Below are 22,488 nucleotides of genomic sequence, written 5' to 3' on the forward strand. Positions count from 1 at the left end.
GTCAAGCGGCCTCCCGGCGCTGCGTGGGTCACACTCAGACCCGAAGGGCGCCCGCCGAGGGCAGAGCGAGGCCAGGGCTTCTCCTCCCGGCGCCGCGCGGATTCGCGCCGGGGCCGGACGACAGAGCCGCCGGGCGAGTTAAAGAGTCCTCGGCGCTGCCCGCGCGCCCAAGCCTGACGCAGCCCCCGCCGCACTTACTTCTCACTAGCGTCCGCACAGTCCACCTCCACCTCCTCTGCCGCCATGGCCACCGTCGCCGCGCGAGCTTCCGGCCGTACTTCCAAGCCGGCTGACAGGCCGACTGGGAGGTCGGGACCTGCCGCCGCCCTTAAGGCCTCCGCCCGCGTAGGCGTCGGCCGCCCCCTCGCGTGACCGGGCGCTGCGGCCGCGCCTGCGCGCGCCGGGCCATCCTGCCCCCCCCCACCATCCACCAGTCACGCATGCGTCCTCCCGTCCGATGCGCTCGGGTGAGAGCGCTAGGCGGGGCAGTCAACTTGGAGGAACCGGTGAGATTCCCCCGGCAGAGTTAGGTGGTAACTAATTTCAGTAATGACCGTATTAATGCATCGTCCGCTGATACTGATTGTCAGGTGCTGGGCACTGGACAGGCACCTAGCAGTTCCCTGGGGAATGAGGCGCGACCTTGCCCTGAAAGAGCCCATCTAGTATTCGATAGATGCTGCAATAGCGAATGGAAATGCTGTAATGGAGGAACTGTGTGGCCTGCCGCCGGCCCTTCCTCGCAGGTGGGTGGCCTAGGGGAGAGGGCGACTCACAGGACCCTTTAGTCAGTTGATATTCACTGATGTGCGGGACACTACTCCAGACCCTGGAGTTACTGTAGTGACCAAAACCAGCAACTCCCATCCACCCCGCGCTGTGTACACACGGGAGGAGAGTAAAGAGTCAGCCTTTAGGTACTTAGAGTTCTTGAGAGGACATCACTAATGTAAATACCAACATTTCTTGACCTGTTTTCAAGTCTTTTAACCGTCAGATACTACCTGCTTTTGTATTTATATCACTTCCTGCCATTCATTCATTTGTATTTACGGTTTGCCTACTATGTCCCCACTCTGTTCTAGGCGCTTAGAAACAATGGATTGAAGTAGGGCTCGCTCTGTTACGGAGCCTACGCTAATATATTATCCTTTATTTTCGACGCAGTTCATCCCTCTCCTTCCCTAACTCTCCTCCCTCTCTGCAGCCTCTTTTTCTCTCCTCTGAGTCCCCCCTAACCCAGACAGTTTCTATCACTCATCTGACACTCAGATTCTCAGCCTTGTCTAGTAGTTGTGGCTTTTCAATGGACATTAATCAGTATCCTTCCAACTACACTGGAAGTTCCTTGAGGATAGGGATGGTGTCTTCTGGGATTTAGGGAGGAAAAAAGCAACTCATAATCCCTTGGGCATAGCAATAACTAATAAATATTCTTATTGTATTTGATCCAATTCGTAAGTATGTTAGGGAAGACTAGGACATATGAAAACACCATTCCAGGAATTCATGGTGTTGCCAGAGACTTGCAGTGTGTCTGCAGAAACTGACTCTCGACTATCTCCACCTATCAGACCATATCCATAGTGGGGACACCTCTTTCTATATGGGCCAGACAGGTAATTGAGGACTCTACTGCATGGAGTACAGTCCCAGCCCTGTGGTACTGAGTCCAGTATCAAAACCTAAGAATATGGCAGCAACTCCTGCAGCACCTTCAGAAACTTGGACTGGCAAGTATGCACCCTCAAGACTTTGTGGACCTGGTGTCCACTCTCGTAGATGCCTATGGCTGCTGCACAGTTAAAAAAAAAAATCATTGATCCAATGCTGGAGTTTATCCAGAAACTGACAGAGCAGTGCATAGGGCTATGGGATCTCACGATCTTCCCCAGCTCTGGGGATATCTCTGCCCAGGCTTCACTTTGCTGCTGGTGGAGGAGCTGTCCTTGACTATGGCAGGAAGTCCAAGCTGGTATCACCCAGCCCCTGGGTGCTGCCAGCAGTGGAGGAACGCCTGCTGCTCCACTGTGACTGCCACACCACCCTGGAGTTCCTGGACTGTGTCTTCTTGGGAGACAGTGAGACCAACATCTTTTGATGCAACCTGTACCTGGACAGCCCCTCCTACACCACCCTCAGTCACTGCTTGGCCAGACCTTCTCCATCACTACCTCCCTGTACTTTGGTGGTGCCCTGAGAGCACACCTCCCAGAGTTTCAGGCCAACCTGGTGCCCTCTTTCCAAATCCACTTCTTTTTGATGACGTACTAACCAGGTACTTTGATTAAGCAGTACTTATGTTGGGGGATCACTTGCGCCTACTTTGAACTCTCTCTCTCATCAGATGGTCAGATGTGACACTCATCAAGGCAAATTCATAGCCTGCTCTGCCTGCTCTACCCCAGGGCTGTGGCGTCCAAAGAACTAATGCTGCTGTTATACCACCAAGACCATTATACCACCATTATACCAGTGTACCATAGAAGTTGATGACTGGTGCCCCACTGGTGTCAAGGTTGGCTTTAATTTCTAGCCCCTCAACAGTGGTTCTCCAGGAGAAATGCTGAACACCACCACGGCTGTCAGAGAGGGCTGGGCCTTTATCACAAGGCTGCCAGGCTAGCACTTGCAAACCAGAATGAGGATAAGGGCCTGAAGGGTTTTCTGAGGACTTCGATGGCCTTGCTGCCCTGTAAATGTTGATAAAGTGCTGTGATTAAACGGAGTAAGAAAGCAAGTGTGGCGGGGAAATAATGAGGACATGGGATAGTAAGGGGAAATGGTAGCTGGATCAAGGGAAGAGCTGGATACCAGTCAGCTGTATGACCTGGGGAGGTTTGGAATCACATGATTAGGGCTTCTCAGACTCTAACCTGCATCCACACTTCCTGTGGATCTTGTTAAATGGCAAATTCAGCCTCTGTAGGTCTGGAGTGGTGCCTGAGATTCTGTAGTTCTAACCGGCTCCCAGTAATGCCTGTGTTCTGGCCGCCAGTCAGCAGACCACACTTTAAATAACAAAGCTCTTGAGCAGCCCTGTCCGCTAGAACTTTCTGCAATCATGGAAACGTTCTAAATCCCCACTTTCCAGTATAGTAGCCGTGAGTCACATGTATCTACACAGCATTTGAAATGTGGCTAGTGTGACCGAGTTTTTCATTTTAATTAATTTAACTTTAAAAAGCCACATGTGGCTAATGCTACCATGTTGGACAGCAAGATCTAGATTTATGAAAATGAGAGTTTGAGACCAGACAACTCCCACGGTCCCATCTGATGTCCTGTGGTTCCAAGTTGTTGTTTTCAAAGTGTGTGTGGAGGGTGAGGATAGGAGTTTGATGAGGGGACGGATGTTAAAGTCTGGAGTAAAGCATGAAGGGTTGGCAGTTCCACCAAATGGAAAATAGTTTGAGAGTTACCTGTTTAAAATGTAGAATACTTTGTCTTTTTGTACCTAAGTTGTCAAATTTATTGGCATAAACTCTTTGTAATATTGCCTAATTATGTTTCTAATGTTGTTAGGCTCTGTAGTGATAGCCTCTTTTCAAACCTGATATTGTTCACTTGCACTTTCTTTTTTTCCCCTGGTCAGTTAGCTAAGAATTTATCAATTTTATTAGTCTCAAAGAACTTTTGGCAATTTCATGGATTTTGCTTTTTCTACATATGCTCTGGAGAGCTTTCCATATTAGTGCATATAGATTTACCTCATTTTTCTTAATTGCTACCACAGTATTTCATGTTATGGGGGTACTGGAATTTATTTAACCATAGGCATTCTCATTAATTTTTCTTTTCTTTTTTTTCTATTAGAATACTGAAGGGAACCTCCTTTTATATGCCTCTATATGCACATGAGAAAGGCCAGGACCTTCCCCTCCCCCGCAGTTATATAAATGGAATCATACAATGTATAACCTTTTGAAATTGACTCCCCCCCCCCCCCCAGCATAATTCCCTGGAGATTCATTAAAGTTGTCAAGTGAAGGAATAGAATAGTTCATTCCTTTTTAGAGCTGAGTAGTTTTCCACAGTTAGTTTAATCAGTCACCTGTTGAAGGACATCTGGGTTGTTTCCAGTATTTTTGGATATTACAAATAAAGCTGGCATAGACGTTTGTGCACAGGTTTTTGTGTAAACCTAAGTTTTTCATTTTTCTGGGATAATTGCCCAGGACTGTAATTGCCGGTCACATGATAGCTGCATATTTAGATTTTTTTAAGAAACCGCCAAATTATTTTCCAGAATGGCTGTACCATTTTCTGTTCCCAACAGCAAAATGTAATTGATCTAATTTCTCTGTATCCTCACCAACATTTGGTGTTGTCTCTATTTTTTATTTTAGCCATCTTGATAGACCAGTAGTAGTGTCCCATTGTGGGTTTTTTTTTTAAATTTATTTATTTATTTTGGCTGTGTTGGGTCTTCATTTCTGTGCGAGGGCTTTCTCTGGTTGTGGCAAGCGGGGGCCGCTCTTCACCGCGGTGCGCGGGCCTCTCACTATCGCGGCCTCTCTTGTTGCGGAGCACAGGCTCCAGATGCGCAGGCTCAGTAGTTGTGGCTCAAGGGCCTAGTTGCTCCGCGGCATGTGGGATCTTCCCAGACCAGGGCTCGAACCCATGTCCCCTGCATTAGCAGGCAGATTCTCAACCACTGTGCCACCAGGGAAGCCCCCCACTGTGGTTTTAATTTGCATTTCCCTGGTGACTAGTGATGCTGAGCGTCATTTCACATGCTTATTTGCCATATGTATGTTCTTTTCAATGAAATGTCTGTTCATGTATGTCTTTTGCCCATTTTCTAAGTATTAAGTTTTGAGAATTTTTAATATTCTCTAGCGATTAATCCTTTGTCAGATATGTGGTTTGCAAATATTTTCTCCCATATGCAGCTTGTCTTCTTCTTCACATGGGCTTTTGCAGAGAAAACATTTTTTAATTTAATGAAATCCAATGTACTGATTTGTTTTATGTCTTATGCTTTTGGTGTTGTCTAAGAATTATTTGCCTAACCTGAGGTCTTGAAGATTTATTTCCTCCTTTGTCTTTTTCTAAAAGTTGTATGGTTTAACATGTTACATTTAAGTCCATGATCCATTTTGAGTTAATATTTGTATAAGGTGAGAGGTTTGGGTCACGGGTTTTTGTTAGTTGCCTATGGATATCCAGTTGTTCCAACACCATTTGTTGAAATCACCAATGGTTTTTTTTAGTTTTTAAAAAATATTTATTTATTTTATTTTTGGCTGTGTCGGGTCTTAGTTGCGGCATGCAGGATTTTCATTGCTGCGCACGGGCTCTTTGTTGCGGCGCATGGACTTAGTTGCCCTGCGGCATGTGGGATCTTACTTCCCCTGCAGCATGTGGGATCTTACTTCCCCTGCGGTATGTGGGATCTTAGTTCCCCGACCAGGGGTCGAAACCGTGTACCCTGCATTGGAAAGCAGATTCTTAACCACTGGACTACTAGGGAAGTCCTGAAATCACCAATGGTTTTTAATGTATTACTAGGTAGCCTCTTTTTTCTTTCTCCTATTTTTTTTTTTAAATTGAAGTATAGTTGATTTACAGTGTTATATTAATTTCTGGTGAACAGAATATATATTCTTTTTCATATGGTTTATTCCAAGATATTGAATATAGTTCCCTGTGCTCTACAGTAGAACTTTGTTGTTTATCTGTTTTGTATATAGTAGTTTGTATCTGCTAATCCCAATCTCCTCATTTATCTGCCCACCCTTTTCCCTTTGGTAACCATAAATTTGTTTTCTGTCTGTGAGTCTGTTTCTGTTTTGTAAATAAGTTCATTTGTATCATTTTAGAGTCCACATATAAGTGAACTACTTATACTAGGTAACCTCTTATGCTCTTATAAAGGATGTCTGATGTGTGAATGATGATAGGTATTTTTCTGGGTTAGGAGATTTGTAGTGGTGCCCACGGAGGTGGGGTGCTCAAACCCCTGTTCAAGGAAGGACTTATTACCCCAGATGCTGTGAGAGTTTCAGTGGAAAAGCTCCCAGCTTACAGTCCTTTCAGGGAGCACATCAGCTACAGAGAGCTGCCTCACCAAGGTCATGCCCTTCTGAGGAAGGCTCACATCTAATGAAGGATGGAGGTAGAGATACTACAGGACCAACCATTTCCACCCAAAGTGAGATGATTCTGATGAGCCATTCTGCTCCAGAACTCCCTGTGGCTGAGGCTGTCTAGCCTACATCACGGCTCAAACTTCTCCCTCTGTCGGATCCCACTTTTCCCCCTCCTTTCCACAGGTGTGATCTTGAGGGCACTCCCTGAACATTACCTCAGAGACTGCTTCCTCCAGACTCCAAACTGTGATACTCGTTTTCATTTTTCTTTAATGATAAGCATGACATTTGGCTTAGGTACTGAGAATGGTGAAAAGGTTATAACTTGATGGTCTTTACACCACTATTATAGGGATCAGTAACAACAGGAAAACTTTCATCAGAAACTCTACTCTCAAAACACACCACTGCAAAAAAGAAGTGAGCTGAATTGTAGGGAAAGGATAGGTGTGAGAGGTAAGATTAGCACAGGCACGCATATGAGACAGATCACAAGCGAGATAGAGTGAGAGTTGCATGATGCTGTCCCCTCCTCTGTCACCATGGTTTATAGAGGTTCCAACACTAGAAAGGTAGATGTGTGGGTGAGTATCCAGCCATACAGCAGACCAAATCTCCCCATCAACGTGATCAAAAATCAGGTAGGCATAACCCTTGAAATAATTTCCATGCTTATACCGGTTCCCATTCTAATGTGTTTCTGATGCTTTTCATGACTTCTTAGGAAACCCAAGTGTGGATAGAGAGGGAAGTCATAGACGTGATTGTCCAATTTCAACCTCAAATGCCATTGGAGTTGGAGGCAGGAAAGAGAGAGAGGAAAAGAAGCCAGAGGGGCTAGCATTCAATTTGCAGTCATGTCCCCTGGCCCCAGGAAATTTGAAGTCATGATGATCTGGGGAGGGAATTTTAATGGTGTCCCTTTTCTCCACCTTCCACTTCATTTGATTACAATTGAAGAGTCCTAGATTTTTATTTTCAGTAGAATCAGTGTTTTTAGAAAGGATTTTTCTCACACTATTCCACATCTTTTAACTTTTATTCTAGTTGTTTTTCCTGATCAGTCCATGCTGAACTAACAGGCATTCTCATAAACCAGGAAAAATGTTGCCCTCCAAATTGTTGACACTGCAAATGTCAGTGGCCTTTCTGTGTTTCAACTTCCAAGAGCAAAACTCATCTATGTAGTTATTATGCCGCTGAACATTTTTAGCAGGGGCCAGTTTATACAGTAGTAGAAAGAAGGTGTTCATACCCATAATTCCCTCTGACATTTATGTTGCCTGTTTATTTACCCCCTCCCCATTTTGAAAATGCATCCTTCAGTGTAAAACAGTTTACTGAATATCCATTCCGTTTAGTCTGCACTTATGGCAGAAAACAAACAACAATGGGTGTCTTGGCTCTATTACATTTTCTGACAAGTAGGAAATATCTGTTTGTAATGCAATAAATACTTGGTTCTAAGTAATTCAGCAAATTGGTATTTAGCTTTAACTCTGAAGGGATGCACAGAGGGAACAATCTTCACCCATCATTGATTCCACACTGAAATATGTTATGATTGTATGCCCGCAGCTGGGGGAACTTTGTGGTGGTATGAGTGAATAAGCAGTTAATGAAAACGCTGTTCTGAGTCAGTGCAAAACTAGCAAAGACCTTACTGCTTACCTGTATGGCTGGAGCTGGCTCTTGTCGGTTCACAAGCGTCTACTGTTAAATATTCAAGAGTTTTGTGGACTTCCCTGGTGGCGCAGTGGTTGGGAATCTGCCTGCCAGTGCAGGGGACATGGGTTCGAGCCCTGGTCCGGGAGGATCCCACATGCTGTGGAGCAGCTGGGCCCACGAGCCACAACTACTGAGCCTGTGCTCTAGAGCCCACAAGCCACAACTACTGAGCCCGCGTGCCAGGGATGCTGAGGGCTGTGTGCCTAGAGCCCGTGCTCCGCAACGGGAGAGGCCGCCGCAGTGAGAAGCCTGTGCACCACGGCGAGGAGTGGCCCCCACTTGCTGCTGCTAGAGAGGGCCTGCATGCAGCAATGGGGACCCAAAGCAGCCAAAAATAAATAAATAAATAAAATTTTTAAAAAAGTAATAATTGTTATGGGTATTGTTTCTAAAAAAAAAAGTTTTGTGAGCTGGATGTTAAACCTTGTGGGACTTTGAAATTGGGAGTATTTACACCCCAGAAATTGGCAATCACTTCAAATCAGGGCTCTTTTTTTTTTCTTCTGAGAGCTGGTTTACCAACACACCATTGCCTACTCTATCTCAGTGTAGGAGAATTATCAATACAAAGCAGATGGCAGGCCAAGAAATTAAGTTTTCACAGGGAAGAGGGAATAAACACAAGTCAACTAAAAATACACAAAGCAATGGATGACCAAGGTATAACAACCTTCTGTAAAGGTACACGGGTATAGATTAGCACGTTTAAGCACTGGAAAGACAGAGACCTGGTTATTAGATCAAGCAAGTGTGGTAATGATTTTTGAAAGTGAGTCTCACAAGGCTTGATTTCTTTTAGGTTGAAGTATACGGCACAGATCATCATGATTATCACAAAGTGATAACACACCCACATAACACAATCCAGATTATTAAGCAAATTTTCTAGGAGAAAATGGGACTCTCTGGTAGAGATTAATGGAGCGGGTAATCCAGGAAGGCTTGCACCAGAAGAGATGGCTTGCAGCTTCACAACACATATCGAGCTTCAGGAATTTCACCTAGGCAATATAACCTACTACTCTGGATTTTTATTTTATTTTAATAGATGCTGCAAATCAGTTTATGAAGATTTTTTTTGCTGTGCTGATGAATATACATTTAATAGCTACATTTAGGGCTTTTCTCCTTTGAAATTTGAATGTGTTGCTTAGCTACCCTCCTCTGTTTTTTGTGTAGTCTCTGATTTACTATAATTTCTTCAGCTGCAGGTGAGGAAAATGGGCTGTTATTAAATATCTTCCGAGTTCTGTAGCACGTGCAATGTGTATATTGCTCTCTGATACTTTTGTATTATTAATGAATTAGTCTCCCAAAACTGGACATTTAAACTATCATTTATGTACATATGTGCATTATTTTCTTGGGGGGAAGTTGTATGTAAACAAAGGGGATAATTTTAGTGATGACACATGTCTATATGAGGTTGAATCTATCATTTTTTGTAATAAAAATTTGTTTTTTCAGTACAAACCTTTCAAACAAAAATTACACAGTAACATGAGATTATGCTAAAATGATTTACCAAAATAATTAAACTCTCAAAAGTGAACCCATCTTAACATGCCCAGTTTTCCTTCCTTGAGTCCAGTAGACCTTCCTGTTCATCACATCTGAATCTGGTCACAGAGCATTGGAGGAACATCAGAGTCCTAGTCAGTGGCTGCAATTGGTTATATTTTCATTAGTTTGCTTATCAACTTACACTGGGGTTGGTCCTATCTCACCTGAAGTATAATAATTCCTTGAGAATAGAAATGTGTCTTATACTTCCTTTATAAGTCCCAGAAGTACTTAGAACCTTATTGTAATCTATATACTGTGGGGGCCAAATAAACCATTTTAGTTGACTGAGTTACAACCAGATTTAAATAACACCTGCAAGGAATTAAAAATGCTACCTGATTAAGCCAACTGATCTTTCCATCGCTCTCAACAGCTCATACAATTTCCACCATACAAAAGAGAAATCAGGGATTAGAGAGGTTCCATTGCTTACCAACAATTATACAGAGAGAACGAAGAGGACTTTTCTCTGTCTCTTTGTGTCATGTGTCCTAGCATGATGGTGGCTGTCCCGTGAAGTGACAGTGAGTTGATAAAAGGCTATCCCACCACACCCCCACTGCTAAGGCACTCTCCTGGAGTTGTGTTTCTAACGGTGGTAACAGATTTGCATCTATTGCAGAGCAGTTGAAAGGAGCTAGCAATTACGGCTTTATCTATGAACCTGACAAGACTAGTTTTGTTGGCCTTCTTAGTGGGAAGCAATAACCACTGGTCTACCAGCTAAAGATACACTTTAGAGCCATAATATGACTGTCACCAGCCAGAGACTCTGTTCCCATTGCCAGTCAGCCCATGCAAGTAATGCTGTAACTAGTAAATTAGAACAACTGAGACCTCAGCTATCAATTACATTTGTAAATCAGTTATACACTTGGGCCATTTAATTATAAGAATGCTGAATCCTCTGTTTTTGCCCAGTTTCACTTCTGAGGATTGGAGCAGATGGATTATTTTTCACCCTAATTGGAAACTTGGAAATCAAGTTGGTGTAGTTATATAAACATTATGTAAAAATATCACCAAAATCTGCTAAATAACAATGTTGGCTCTTAACCGTAAATCTCCCAACCTGTTAGAAAATTAGGAATGATCTCCAGATTTAGGCCATAGAATTTCATTTAAAAATACACTAAAAATTTGCTTTGATTATGATAGATGATAGATTAATATCTACGATAAAGATGTATGTAGATATAGCCACTGTATTTTTCTCCTCATGAGTACCTTGTCAGCATAACATTATCTTTTTTTTGGTTGAAAATGAAAGAAAAGAAAAGAAAGCAATTATCTCTAGACAAAATATATAGAATCCTGGTTGAATTCCAAAGCAAGAGAGAATTTAGGTCTCTCATATTAATTTTTAACCATTTTAACAACTTACAGAAAAAGTGATTGCCAAGCTAACAATTCAATCCTCCAAATCCAGAATGAGATGTTTCATTCTCCTTTTAACTGTGATTCTTAATCTTTTCTTAATTTTTGAATTATCACTGCAGTTTAGCCTTTATTCAAGTGGAAGACGTTTTTTTCTCTTGCAAGAAAGAAAACAGAGACGTTAAGTACTTTTTTTTTTTTGGCTGTGTTGGGTCTTCATTGCTGTGCACGGGCTTTCTCTAGTTGCGGCGAGAGGGGCTACTCTTCTTTGCGGTGCGCGGGCTTCTCATTGCAGTGGCTTCTCGTCGCAGAGCACAGGCTCCGGGCGCTCGGGCTTCAGTAGTTGTGGCACGTGGTCTTGGTAGTTGTGGTGCACGGGCTTGGTTGCTCCACGCCATGTGGGATCTTCCCGGCCCAGGGCTTGAACCTGTGTCCCCTGCATTGGCAGGCGGATTCTTAACAACTGTGCCACCAGGGAAGCCCAAGTACTTCTTTTTGAAGTACTCAAAATATAGGTTTAATTCCCAGGCCAATGTTTGCACTTTGAAGAGCGTACAAATCAGGATTTGAATTTAAAAACCCTGAACCTATGACAGAAAGATAGTATTGTTCTTTAACATGTAAATAAACTACATTAATAATTTTTTTGTCATCTATGCATGCTCTTGCTTGTTTGGAGTTATTAGATTAAAAATGTACTCAAAACAAAACAAAACAAAACAAAAAACCCAGTAAGTAACACTGAAAGCACATGCTAGAAACTCTTTATCATTGTATCATTAAACATCCCCAGGTTGGCGAATATAAAAGTAAACTTTCAGAGAGCAGTCAGCGCCCCATGTTGGTTACAGGGAGTGCATTACCCAACTTTACTCACAATGATTTGAATAATATAATCACCCTTAAACTAGTTGGTTGAATTCTCAGAGTTGGAGCTATGGCCAAACAGTAAATCCTGAGAATTTCGCTGGTGCCTCATACTCTGTCCTTGAGCAGAAGCAATATGTTTTTAGAGAGGTGTTGATAAAGAGAGTGGAAAGTAAATGAAAAGGGTGACAGAACAGTTAATAAAGAGAAATTTATTGAGTTTTCGGTGATAAGCTGCCTTAAGAATCATAGTACTAGAAAGCCAAGATTTTTCTTTAAAACCAAAAAAAAAAAAAAAAGTTTTAAAAGATACTACCTTTTTTCCCTCATTTAAAATTTTTTCTGCTGAAATACATATACAGAAAAGTGCACAAAACAAATATCCAGCCCAATGCTTTATCATAAAGGAAACTCTCATGAAACCACCACCCAGGTCAAGAAATGGAACATGTATTGATCCAAGCAGCTGCTCTTTCTTCAATGACTTGCTTTGTGACTTTAGATCTTTTTTAATAGGTTTTTTTAAAATATAAGCATATGATCCTTCCTGTGCCGTGATGAACTGTCCATTCCCATGGAGTTTAAAAAATACACCTTAAGATATATTCATCTTGATTGTTCAAATTCTCTAGAGGCAATCTTAAAGCTAATATTTCCAATATAACTTGTACTATTATGATAGTTCATATTGTTTCCAAGGACTACTTAAATAGCAGCAGTTGTGTGCGCTTATGGTGTGTTTTACCTAGGTGGAAGTGGGACCAGCCGGCAAAAGAGAAAGAAGAAAAATCAAAATACGAATATAAATACAAAATACTTACGTTTAACCCTGGGAAGAAACATCAAAATGTCCAGATTGAATACACATTTTATAGGAAAGAATTAAGGGCTGTGTAATTTGTTTAGATCTTCAAATTTTCCCACACAATAAATAAAAACATAGCTCTTTCAAAGTTGAAATTTGTGAGGCACTGACACTCTCTGTACCAGTTCAGTTCTTTGGCTTCAATCATAGCAACTCCCTCGGGCCATCGTAAGCAAGAAGAAAGGTACCTGAAGGATACCAGGGCCTATAGAATAGATGGGAGGCTGGATAATGGGGTTAGAATAAAGGCTGTCCTAGATTCCAGAAAGATCCTCAGTAGCCATTTGATAGTAAGAAGAATATGGGCAAGTGCTACGAGTCAGATGGAATTAAATTAGTTTTCAGTCTCTATTCCTCAGCTCAAGATTCACATTCCAAGGCAGGAACAACGAATTGCTTTGACTTGGGTCAAATACTTTCCCTTTAGCTGGGCAGAGGGGGTAGTGGGAGGAGGAGAACTTCAGTGACAGCCCCACAAAACCCTATGCACTAAATATATACCTAAGAGAAATGAAAACTTATGTCTGAAAAAAAAAACCATAAAAAAATCCTATGCAGTAATTGAAGGGTAATCCTAATAAAGGAAATTGAGGGGCAGATAGGAAAGGGAAATGAATGCAAGGAAGCCCCAACTCTATTTTCTTCTGGTAACTCATTTAAATCCTTTTAAACTAGTTTTATTGAGATTTAATTCACAAACCATGAAATTCACCCGTTTAAAGTGTAATGTCCAGTGGTTTTTAATATATTCATGGGGTTGTAAAACCATCACCATTATCTACGTTTAGAATATTTTCATAGCCCCCCAAATGATTTGAATATGTGATTCATTTGGAGTTAATTTTTTACATGGTGTTAGGTAAGGGTCCAACTTCATTCTTTTGCTTGTGAATATCCAGTTGTCTGAGCACCAATTTTTGAAACAACTATTCCTTCCCCATTGAATTTTCTTGGCATTCCTGTTGAAAATCAACTCACTGTAAGTGTAATGGTTTATATGTGCACTCTCAATTCTATTCTATTGATCTATATGTCTATCTTTATGTCCGTATCACCCTCTCTTGATTACTGCAGGAAATTTGGAAATCAGGAAGTGTGAACCCTCCAACTTTATTCTTCTTTTTCAAGATAGTTGGCTATTCTGAATCCCTTGCCTTTCCATGTGAATATTAGGACCAGCTTATCAGTTTGTGCCAAAAAAAAAAAAAAGGGCAGCTGAGATTCTCACAGAGATTACATTGACTCTATAGATCAATTTGGGGATATTGCCATCTTAAGAATTTTAAACCTTCTGACCTAAGCATGTGAGATGTTTTTCCATTAATTTAAATCTTCTTTTAAAAAAAAGGCTGTTTTGTAAGAAACACTGCCTTATTTATAGTCCTGGCCCCCTTTCAACTCTGGAGGAGTAGAACCAAAGAGAGATACGAAGCAGTCCTGCAACAGCCAGCTCTAGGCTGTGCTGTAGGAAGGAGGGAGATAGAATCTGCTTCTGATGTTATTAAGGGTCAGGCCAGGAAGATTCAACCATAGAAAGGTTGAAGCCTGATTGGAAAAAATTAAAATATTTTTCACATTTATAACTCAATGGGTTAAGACTTCGGTAAACCTGTTCGCACAAAGCTGAATGGGAGAAAGTCTCCGCTGTCAAGAAATTCATCATCTTGCCTGCTCCAAGTGACTTTGCTAAGGCTGCCTCTAGCCCCTGTGACATCTCTGTGCTAGTTTAGAAGAAAAGCCCCATCGTTTCTCAAGGCACTTTGCTTCCATCTTCAAAAAAATGTTGAATAAATTACAAACCTACAACATCTACCATATGAACGGTGCCCCTTCCACTGTGATATAGAACATGCAATGCACAATTGAACACGTGGCTGTTCTTAGAGGAGGAGTTTCATAAAGTTTTACAGCATGTCTTTATGACATTAAGCTTGTTATCGTTTTAGCTTGCTTTTTAAGTCATCTTGTGTAGGTTTTTCTTCTGTGCAAGATTATAAATTCTGTGAAAGTGAGGACAGTGTAGGACACATAGTAGATATTTATTATTTGTAGACTTGGGTTGGATAGAACTGAATAAAGTCTTTTGAAAGATGTTATGAATAGTCCTTTTATCCTAAACTTCGTCCAGATTTCACATCCATTATTTCACCTAATTTTATTGACTTTCAGAAGTATCACATTTAGTGCCAAACACCTTTTGTGCAAGAAGCAGAATATTAATTGAACACAGACTTGCTGGTGTATCAGAGGGACAAGGAATAAGTGATGGGATGAGCACTTATTCACTTTATCAAAAGGTGCTGCCTGAAGGAGAACGCTGTTGTGTTTCTTGTCAAGGAAATTAACACAGGTGTTTGTGATTATAAATACAACTTCCACAAGTGAATTGGAGGCTGTTGACTTCTTTCAGAGCTAGTACATTGCTCATTTATTACATTTTAATATGTACAACTTAATGCACACTATTTATCAGACAGGAAATAAAAGAAGCTGAATTAACACAAAGTCAGAACACAGCTGGCTTAAGATAATTATTTAGGGCTATGGGGAAATGCTCAAAACAGCCTAAAACCTAGAAAATAATGATCCAGTACTTTAATTCTTGCATATGTACTCTCCCTAAACCCTACTCTAATCCCTACCCAGAAACCCTGTGATGACAGTCTTGCCTTTTATTGAAGCTATTTTTTTAACTTCCACAAAAGAATTTCTGATTGCATTTTTCCTGTAATTCTTTATGATTTACCCCCCAAAAGTTCAAGTTACTGCAGCTTGTCTTTTTTAAGTTTGCTTTCCTGTTGCTTCTTTTTCTAACCACCCAAAAAGGCCACCAGACGATATCCTTGATGATTTTGCTCTGTAAATCAACGGTTTTCCTCAATTTTCGAAACAGTTTCCTTTCCACTACTTGTTATTTTTCTTATCTCACACCCACCATGTCCTTTTACTTACGTAGGACATTCCAAACACCTCTGTCTCCAACCCAGATTCTGTTGTACTTGGTGAATTCTGCATTCTCCCTGCTCAGCTCCACTACTTGTGAAATCCTCTATCCTCATGTGGCGATGTGTGCGTCAGTCACAGGATGATATGTATGTATATGGGTGAGAAGGACTTTGTCAGGTTATGTGTGTGTACAGCCATAACAGGAGTCATGACTAACTCAAAGTGTAGAGGACAAGGGACTAGTCTTATAGGCAGACATCAGCACTGGATACTTTAACATAGGGTATGCATTCTTCTTTTTGTTCCCTAACAGATTTATTGACATATAATCTACATGCCATAAAGTTCACCCTTTGCAAGTGTCCAGTTCAGTGGTGTTGGGGATATTCACAGTGTTACAGGCCTATCACTAGTATTTAATGTCAAAACATTTTCATCTGAACATTTGCATGTTCAAAAGAAAACATCTCTCCTTCCCACAGCCTTAGACGACCACTGATTTATTTTCTGTCTCTACAGATGTGCCTATTCTGGATATTTCATACAAATGTTACCGCACAACATTTGGCCTTTTGTAAATGACTTCTTTAACTTAGCATTTGCCCATGTTATATAACTCATCAATACTTAATTCCTTTCTATGGCCAAATAATATTCCATTGTATGGACATACCACATATTATTTATCCATTTATCAGTTGATGGGCATTTGATTTGTTTCTGTTTTTTAGTTACTATAAATAATGCTAATAAGAACCTGCTGTATAAAAGAATAAATAAGATTAAATTAAAAAATTAAAAATAAATAAATAAATAATGCTGCTATGAACATTCATGTACACATTTTTGTGTAGACACACGGTTTCAATTCTCTTGGGTATATACCTAGGAGTAGAATTTCTGGGTTGTATAGTAACTCTATGTTGAGCATTTTGAAGAATAGCAAAAATATTTTCCAAAGCAGGCACAGCATTTTACATTCCCACCAGCAATGTATGAGGGTTCCAGTTTCTCCACATCCTCAGAAATACTTATTGTCCTTTTTGATTAAAACCAGCCTACTGGATGTGAAATAATATCTCATCATGGTATTGATTAGCCTTTCCCTATGTGCTAATGATTTTGAGCATCTTTTCTTGTGCTTGTTAGCTCTTTCTATATCTTCTGTGAAGAAATATCTTTTCAAATCCTTTGTCTGTTTTTAAATTATTTTTTTTTTATGTTGAGTTGCAAGAGTTCTTTATAAATTCTGGATATGTCTCTTATCAGATAAATATCCTGCAAATACTTTCTCCCATTCTGAGTGAGAGCTTTACTCATGGTATCATTTGCAACAAAAAAGTTTTAAATTGTTATGAATACCAGTTTATCTATTTTTTTCTTTGATTGCTTGTGCTTTTGGTGTCATATCTAAGAAACCATTACCTAACCCAAGGTCATGAAGTTTTAATCCTATGTTTCTTTCTAAGAGTTTTATCGTTTTAGCCCTTACGTTCATGTCTTTGATCCATTTTTAGTTAGTTTTTTTATATATGGCATGAGATCGGGGTCCAACTTCATTCTTTTGCATGTAGGTATCCAGTGGTCTTTGCATCATTTGTTGAAAAAACTATTTTTCCCCATTAGCTCCCTTGCCAAAAATCAATTGACCATAAATGTAGGGGTGTATTCCTAGACTCTCAATCCTATTCCGTAGATTTGTCTATCCTTATGCCCATACCACGATGTCTTGATTACTGTAGCTTTTTAGTAAATTTGAAATCTAGATGTGTAAATAAAAGAACTTTGTTCTTTTTCAAGATAGTTTTGACTCTTCAGGGTTCATTGCATTTCCATATGAATTTTGGGATCACTTGTCGAACATTGTGAAAAAAGGGAGCTGGAATTTTGATAGGAATTCTTTGAATCTATAATCATTTTAGGGAGTAAAATGTGAAATGAGATGTATTTCCGTTTATTTAGGCCTTCTTTAATTTCTTTCAATGATATTTTGTAATTTTTAGCATCCAAGTATTCAACTTCTTTTGTTAAATTAATTCCTAAGTATTTTATTTTTTTGAAAAAGTTGCATATGAAATTGTTTTTTTAATTTCCTTTGCAGATTGTTCATTGCTAGCATATAGATATACAATTGATTTTTGTATATTGATCTTGTATCCTGCAACCTTGTATCCTCCTGACTAGTATAAGTCTTGTATTAATTCTAATGGTTTTATTGTGAATTCTTTAAGATTTTCAATATACAAGGTCATGTCATCTGTGAATACTTCTTCCATTTCAAAGTTATTGTCTTTTATTTCTTTTTCTTGCCTAATAGCCCTGGTTAGAAATTCTAATACAGTAAACCTGTTAATAATGAGCCCATCACTAATATCCAGTGTAAAGTTTAATTCGGTTTGACAGTAAATAAATGTGAATTTTTTCAAGTTAAAAAAAAGAAATTCTAATACAATATTGAGTAGGAGTGGGAAGGTGGACTTCCTTGTTTTGTTCCTGATCTATGGGTGAAATCATACAGTGTTTCACCATCAGTGTGATATTAGCTGTGAATGTTTCTTAGCTGTCCTTTATCAGGTTAAGGAAACCCCTTTGTATGTCTAGTTTGGGGAGTGTTTTTATTTGTAAAGGCTGTTGCCAAATGCTTTTTCTGCTTCCACTGAGATTATCATGTGGGTTTTCCTTTTAATCTATTAATAATGTGTGTGTGTGTGTGTGTGTGTGTGTGTGTGTGTGTATTGGGTGGGCCAAAAGTTTCGTTCATTTTTTTCCATAAGATGGCTCTGGTAGCACTTAGTTGTCTTTTTTAAAAATTATTATTTATTTATTTATTTTTGGCTGCATTGGGTCTTTGTTGCTGCACGCGGGCTTTCTCTAGTTGTGATGAGCGGGGGGCTACTCTTCGTTGTGGTGCGCAGGCGTCTCATTGCCGTGGCTTCTCTTGTTGCCGCACAGGCTCTAGGCATGCGGGCTTCAGTAGTTGTGGCACACGGGCTCAGTAGTTGTGGCTCGCAGGTTCTAGAGCACAGGCTCAGTAGCTGTGGCGCATACATTTAATGCTCTGCAGCATGTGGGATCTTCCCAGACCAGGGCTAGAACCTGTGTCCCTTGCATTGGCAGGCGGATTCTTAACCACTGTACCACCAGGGAAGTCCCACTTAGTTGTCTTTAACTTCATTCAAAACAATTTTGTTAGACTGTATGTGACAGCTGTCATATCAGCATGCACTTAAAAAAAAGACTTATCAGAATTGGTGAATTATTGTGTAGCTATTTTAATATTGAAGACGGAAGAAAAAAAGCAACATTTTCGGCCTAATATGCTTTATTATTTCAAGAAAGGTAAAAAAGCAACTGAAACGCACTTAAAGATTTGTGCAGTGTATGGAGAAGGTGCTGTGACTGATCGAACGTATCAAAAGTGGTTTGCGAAGTTTTGTGCTGGAGATTTCTCTCTGTATGATGCTCCATGGTCGGGCGGACGAGTTGAAGTTGATAGTGATCAAACTGAGACATTAATTGAGAACAATCAACGTTATACCGTACGGGAGATAGCCGACATACTCAACGTATCCAAATCAAGTGTTGAAAATCATATGCACCAGCTTGGTTATGTGAATCGCTTTGATGTTTGGTTTCCACATAAGGTAAGCGAAAAAAACCTTCTTGACCATATTTCTGCATGCGATTCTCTACTGAAACGTAATGAAAACGTTCCGTTTTTAAAACAAATCATGACAGGCGATGAGGAGTGGATACTGTACAACAATGTGGAATGGAAAATATTGTGGGGCAAGCGAAATGAACCACCACCAACCACACCAAAGGCTGGTCTTCATCCAAAGAAGGTGATGTTGTGTATATGGTGGGATTGGAAGGGACTCCTCTATTATGAGCTCCTTGCAGAAAACCAAATGATTAATTCCAACAAGTACTGCTCCCAGTTAGACCAAGTGAAAGCAGCACTTGACAAAAAGCATCCAGAATTAGTCAACAGAAAATGCATAACCTTCCATAAGGATAACACAAGACCACATGTTTCTTTGATGAGCAGGTAAAAACTGTTACAGCTTGGCTGGGAAGTTCCGATTCATCCACTGTATTCACCAGACATTGCACCCTCAGATTTCCATTTATTTCAGTCTTTACAAAATTCTCTTAATGGAAAACATTTCAGTTCCCTGGAGGACTGTAAAAGGCTCCTGGAACAGTTCTTTGCTCAAAAAGATGAAAAGTTTTGGGAAGAAGGAATCATGAAATTGCCTGAAAAATGGCAGAAGGTAATGGAACAAAAGGGTGAATACGTTGTTCAATAAAGTTCTTGGTGAAAATGAAAAACGTGTCTTTTTAAAATTTTGTTTTATTTATTTATTTATTTTTGGCTGAGTTGGGTCTTCATTGCTGCGTGCGGGCTTTCTCTAGTTGCGGTGAGTGGGGGCTGCTCTTCGTTGCGGTGCGTGGTCTTCTCATTACGGTGGCTTCTCTTGTTGCGGAGCACGGGCTCTAGGCGCGCGGGCTTTAGTAGTTTTGGCTCGCAGGCTCAGTGGTTGTGGCACACGGGCTTAGTTGCTCCACGGCATGTGGGATCTTCCTGGACCAGGGCTCGAACCCGTGTCCCCTGCATTTGCAGGCGGATTCTTAACCACTGCACCACCAGGGAAGTCCTGAAAAATGTATCTTTTATTTTTACTTAAAAAACCAAAGGCACTTTTGGGCCCACCCAATATATATATATTATATATTACGTAATATATAATATATACATTATATATTACGTAATATATAATATATATATACACTTTATGTAGGTATGTATGTATATTTTACAGGTTAAACCACCTTTACATTCCTGGGGTAAATCACAATTCCTCATAGTGCATATTCCTTTTAATATGTTGCTGCATTTGGCTTACACTATTTTGTAGGGGATTTTTATACATCTACTTTCATAAGGGATGTAGGTCCAGTTTTCTTTGTTTTGTGATGTCTTTGTCTGGTTCTGTTATCATGGTAATATTGGTCTCAAATATTTAGTTGGGAATTGTTCTTCCTCATATTTTTGAAGGAATTTGTAAAGGCGTGGTGCCAAAACTTCTTTAAAGGTTTGGTAGAATTCACCAGGGAAGCTATCTGGACATGGGAAATTTTTTAAATTACTAATTCAATCTCTTTACTTCTTATTGATACAGATTTTTAATATTTTCTTAAGTTAGTTTTTGTCTTTCTAGTAATTTGTACATTTCATCTAGGTTATCTAATTTGTCGTCATACAATTGTTCATAGTATTCCAATATTCTTTTTTATTTCTTTTCTTTTTTAAAATTAATTAATTTTTTTTTTGACTGTGTTGGGTCTTCGTTGCTGCACACGGGCTTTCTCTAGTTGTGACGAGCAAGGGCTACTCTTCGTTGCGGTGCGCGGGCTTCTCATTGCGGTGGCTTCTCTTGTTGAAGAGCACAGGCTCTAGGCACGCAGGCTTCAGTAGTTGTAGCGCACGGGCTTAGTTGCTCCACGGCATGTGGGATCTTCCCGGACCAGGGCTCAAACCTGTGTCCCCTCCATTGGCAGGTGGATTCTTAACCACTGCACCACCAGGGCATTTCCAATATTCTTTTTTATTTCCGAAAGGCTAGTAGTGATGACCCCTCTTTCATTCTTGATATTAGTAATTTGCATCTTCTCTCTTTTTTTCTTGTACAGTCTAGGTAATGGTTTGTCAATTTAGCTGATCTTTTCAAAGAGCCGATTTTTGGTTTCTTTGATATTCTCTGTTGTTTTTCATTGATCTATTTCATTTATTTCCACTTTAATATTTATTACGTTTTTCCTTCCATTTGATTTTTGTTTAGTTTGCTCTTTTTTTTTTTTTAATTTCTTAAGGTGGAAAGTTAGGTTATTGATATAAAATCTTTCTTCTTTCTTAATACAGTTAGTTACAACTATAAATTTCTGTCAAAGCATTAGCTTTATTCCATAAGTTTTGCTATTTCATGTTTTCATTTGCATTCATGTCAAGTTATTTTCTAATTTCCCTTGTGAGTTTTTCTTTTACGTATAGTTATTTAGGAGTGTATTGCTTTATTTCCACATATTTGAGAATTTACCAAATTTTCTTTTTTATTGTTGATTTCTATTTTTATTACGTTGTTGTCAGAGAATATTCTTTGTATGTTTTATATTATTTAAAATGTATTGAGTCTTGTTTTATGGCCTAGCATACAGTAAATCTTGGAGAATGTTATACGTGCACTTCTGTTATTGCTGGGTGGAGTATTCTGTAGTTTCTGTTAGGTCTCATTGGTTTATAGTGCTATTCAAGTCTTCTATTTCCCCGTTTATCTTCTCTCTAGTTATTCTATCCATTATTGAAAGTGGGATATTGAAGTCTCTAACTATTATTGTTGATTTTCTCCCTTTGATTCTGCATTTTGTGGCTCTCTTGTTAACTACGTATATGTTTGTATGTGTTAAGTCTTCCAAAGGGACTGAACCCTTTATCATTGTAAAATGTCCTTCTTTTGCACTAGTAACAACTTTGGGCTTAAAAATCTGTTTTTTTCTGATATTAGTATAGCCATTTCAGCTCTCTTTTTGGTCTTGTTGACCTGCTATGTGTTTTTCCATCCTTTTACCTTCCATTTATTTATGTCTTTCAATCTAGTTGAATCCTGTTTTTATACCAATTTTTGCCTTTTGATTGGGATATGTATTTCATTTGCATCCCATACTATAACTGATAAGGTAGGATTTGCATCCGCCACTTTACTTTTTCTTCTGCACGTCTGATGTCTTTTTTGTTCCTGTGTTCCTCTATTACTGCCTTCTTTTCTGTTAAATATTTTATAATATATTGTTTTAATTCCCTTATTTCTTTTTCTGTATTTTGGGGTTATTTTTCTCAGAGGTTGCCTTGGAATTACAATTAACATCATAACTTAAAACTATCTAGTTTGGATTAATACCAACTTGATTTTAATAGTATACAAAATTCCAACATGGTTCCAGTTAAATGTTGAACAAAACTCCAGCATAGCTCCATTCTCTCCC

The 22,488-nt window shown here is 39.7% G+C and overlaps 1 protein-coding gene across 1 annotated transcript in view; it reads right to left on the reverse strand.

Annotated features, from left to right (window-relative positions):
• The window catches only part of ABHD5 (abhydrolase domain containing 5, lysophosphatidic acid acyltransferase), a 49,731-nt gene extending 49,289 nt beyond the window's left edge, over positions 1-442 (reverse strand). Inside the window, 3 exon segments of the mRNA XM_059939260.1 lie at positions 199-387; positions 389-421; positions 423-442. Of these exon segments, the coding sequence (XP_059795243.1) occupies positions 199-387; positions 389-421; positions 423-442 (242 nt within the window).
• Positions 443-22,488: the final 22,046 nt, after the last annotated feature.

This window comes from Balaenoptera ricei, chromosome 11 (genome assembly GCF_028023285.1).
Source record: "Balaenoptera ricei isolate mBalRic1 chromosome 11, mBalRic1.hap2, whole genome shotgun sequence".
Taxonomy (NCBI): Eukaryota; Metazoa; Chordata; class Mammalia; order Artiodactyla; family Balaenopteridae; genus Balaenoptera; species Balaenoptera ricei.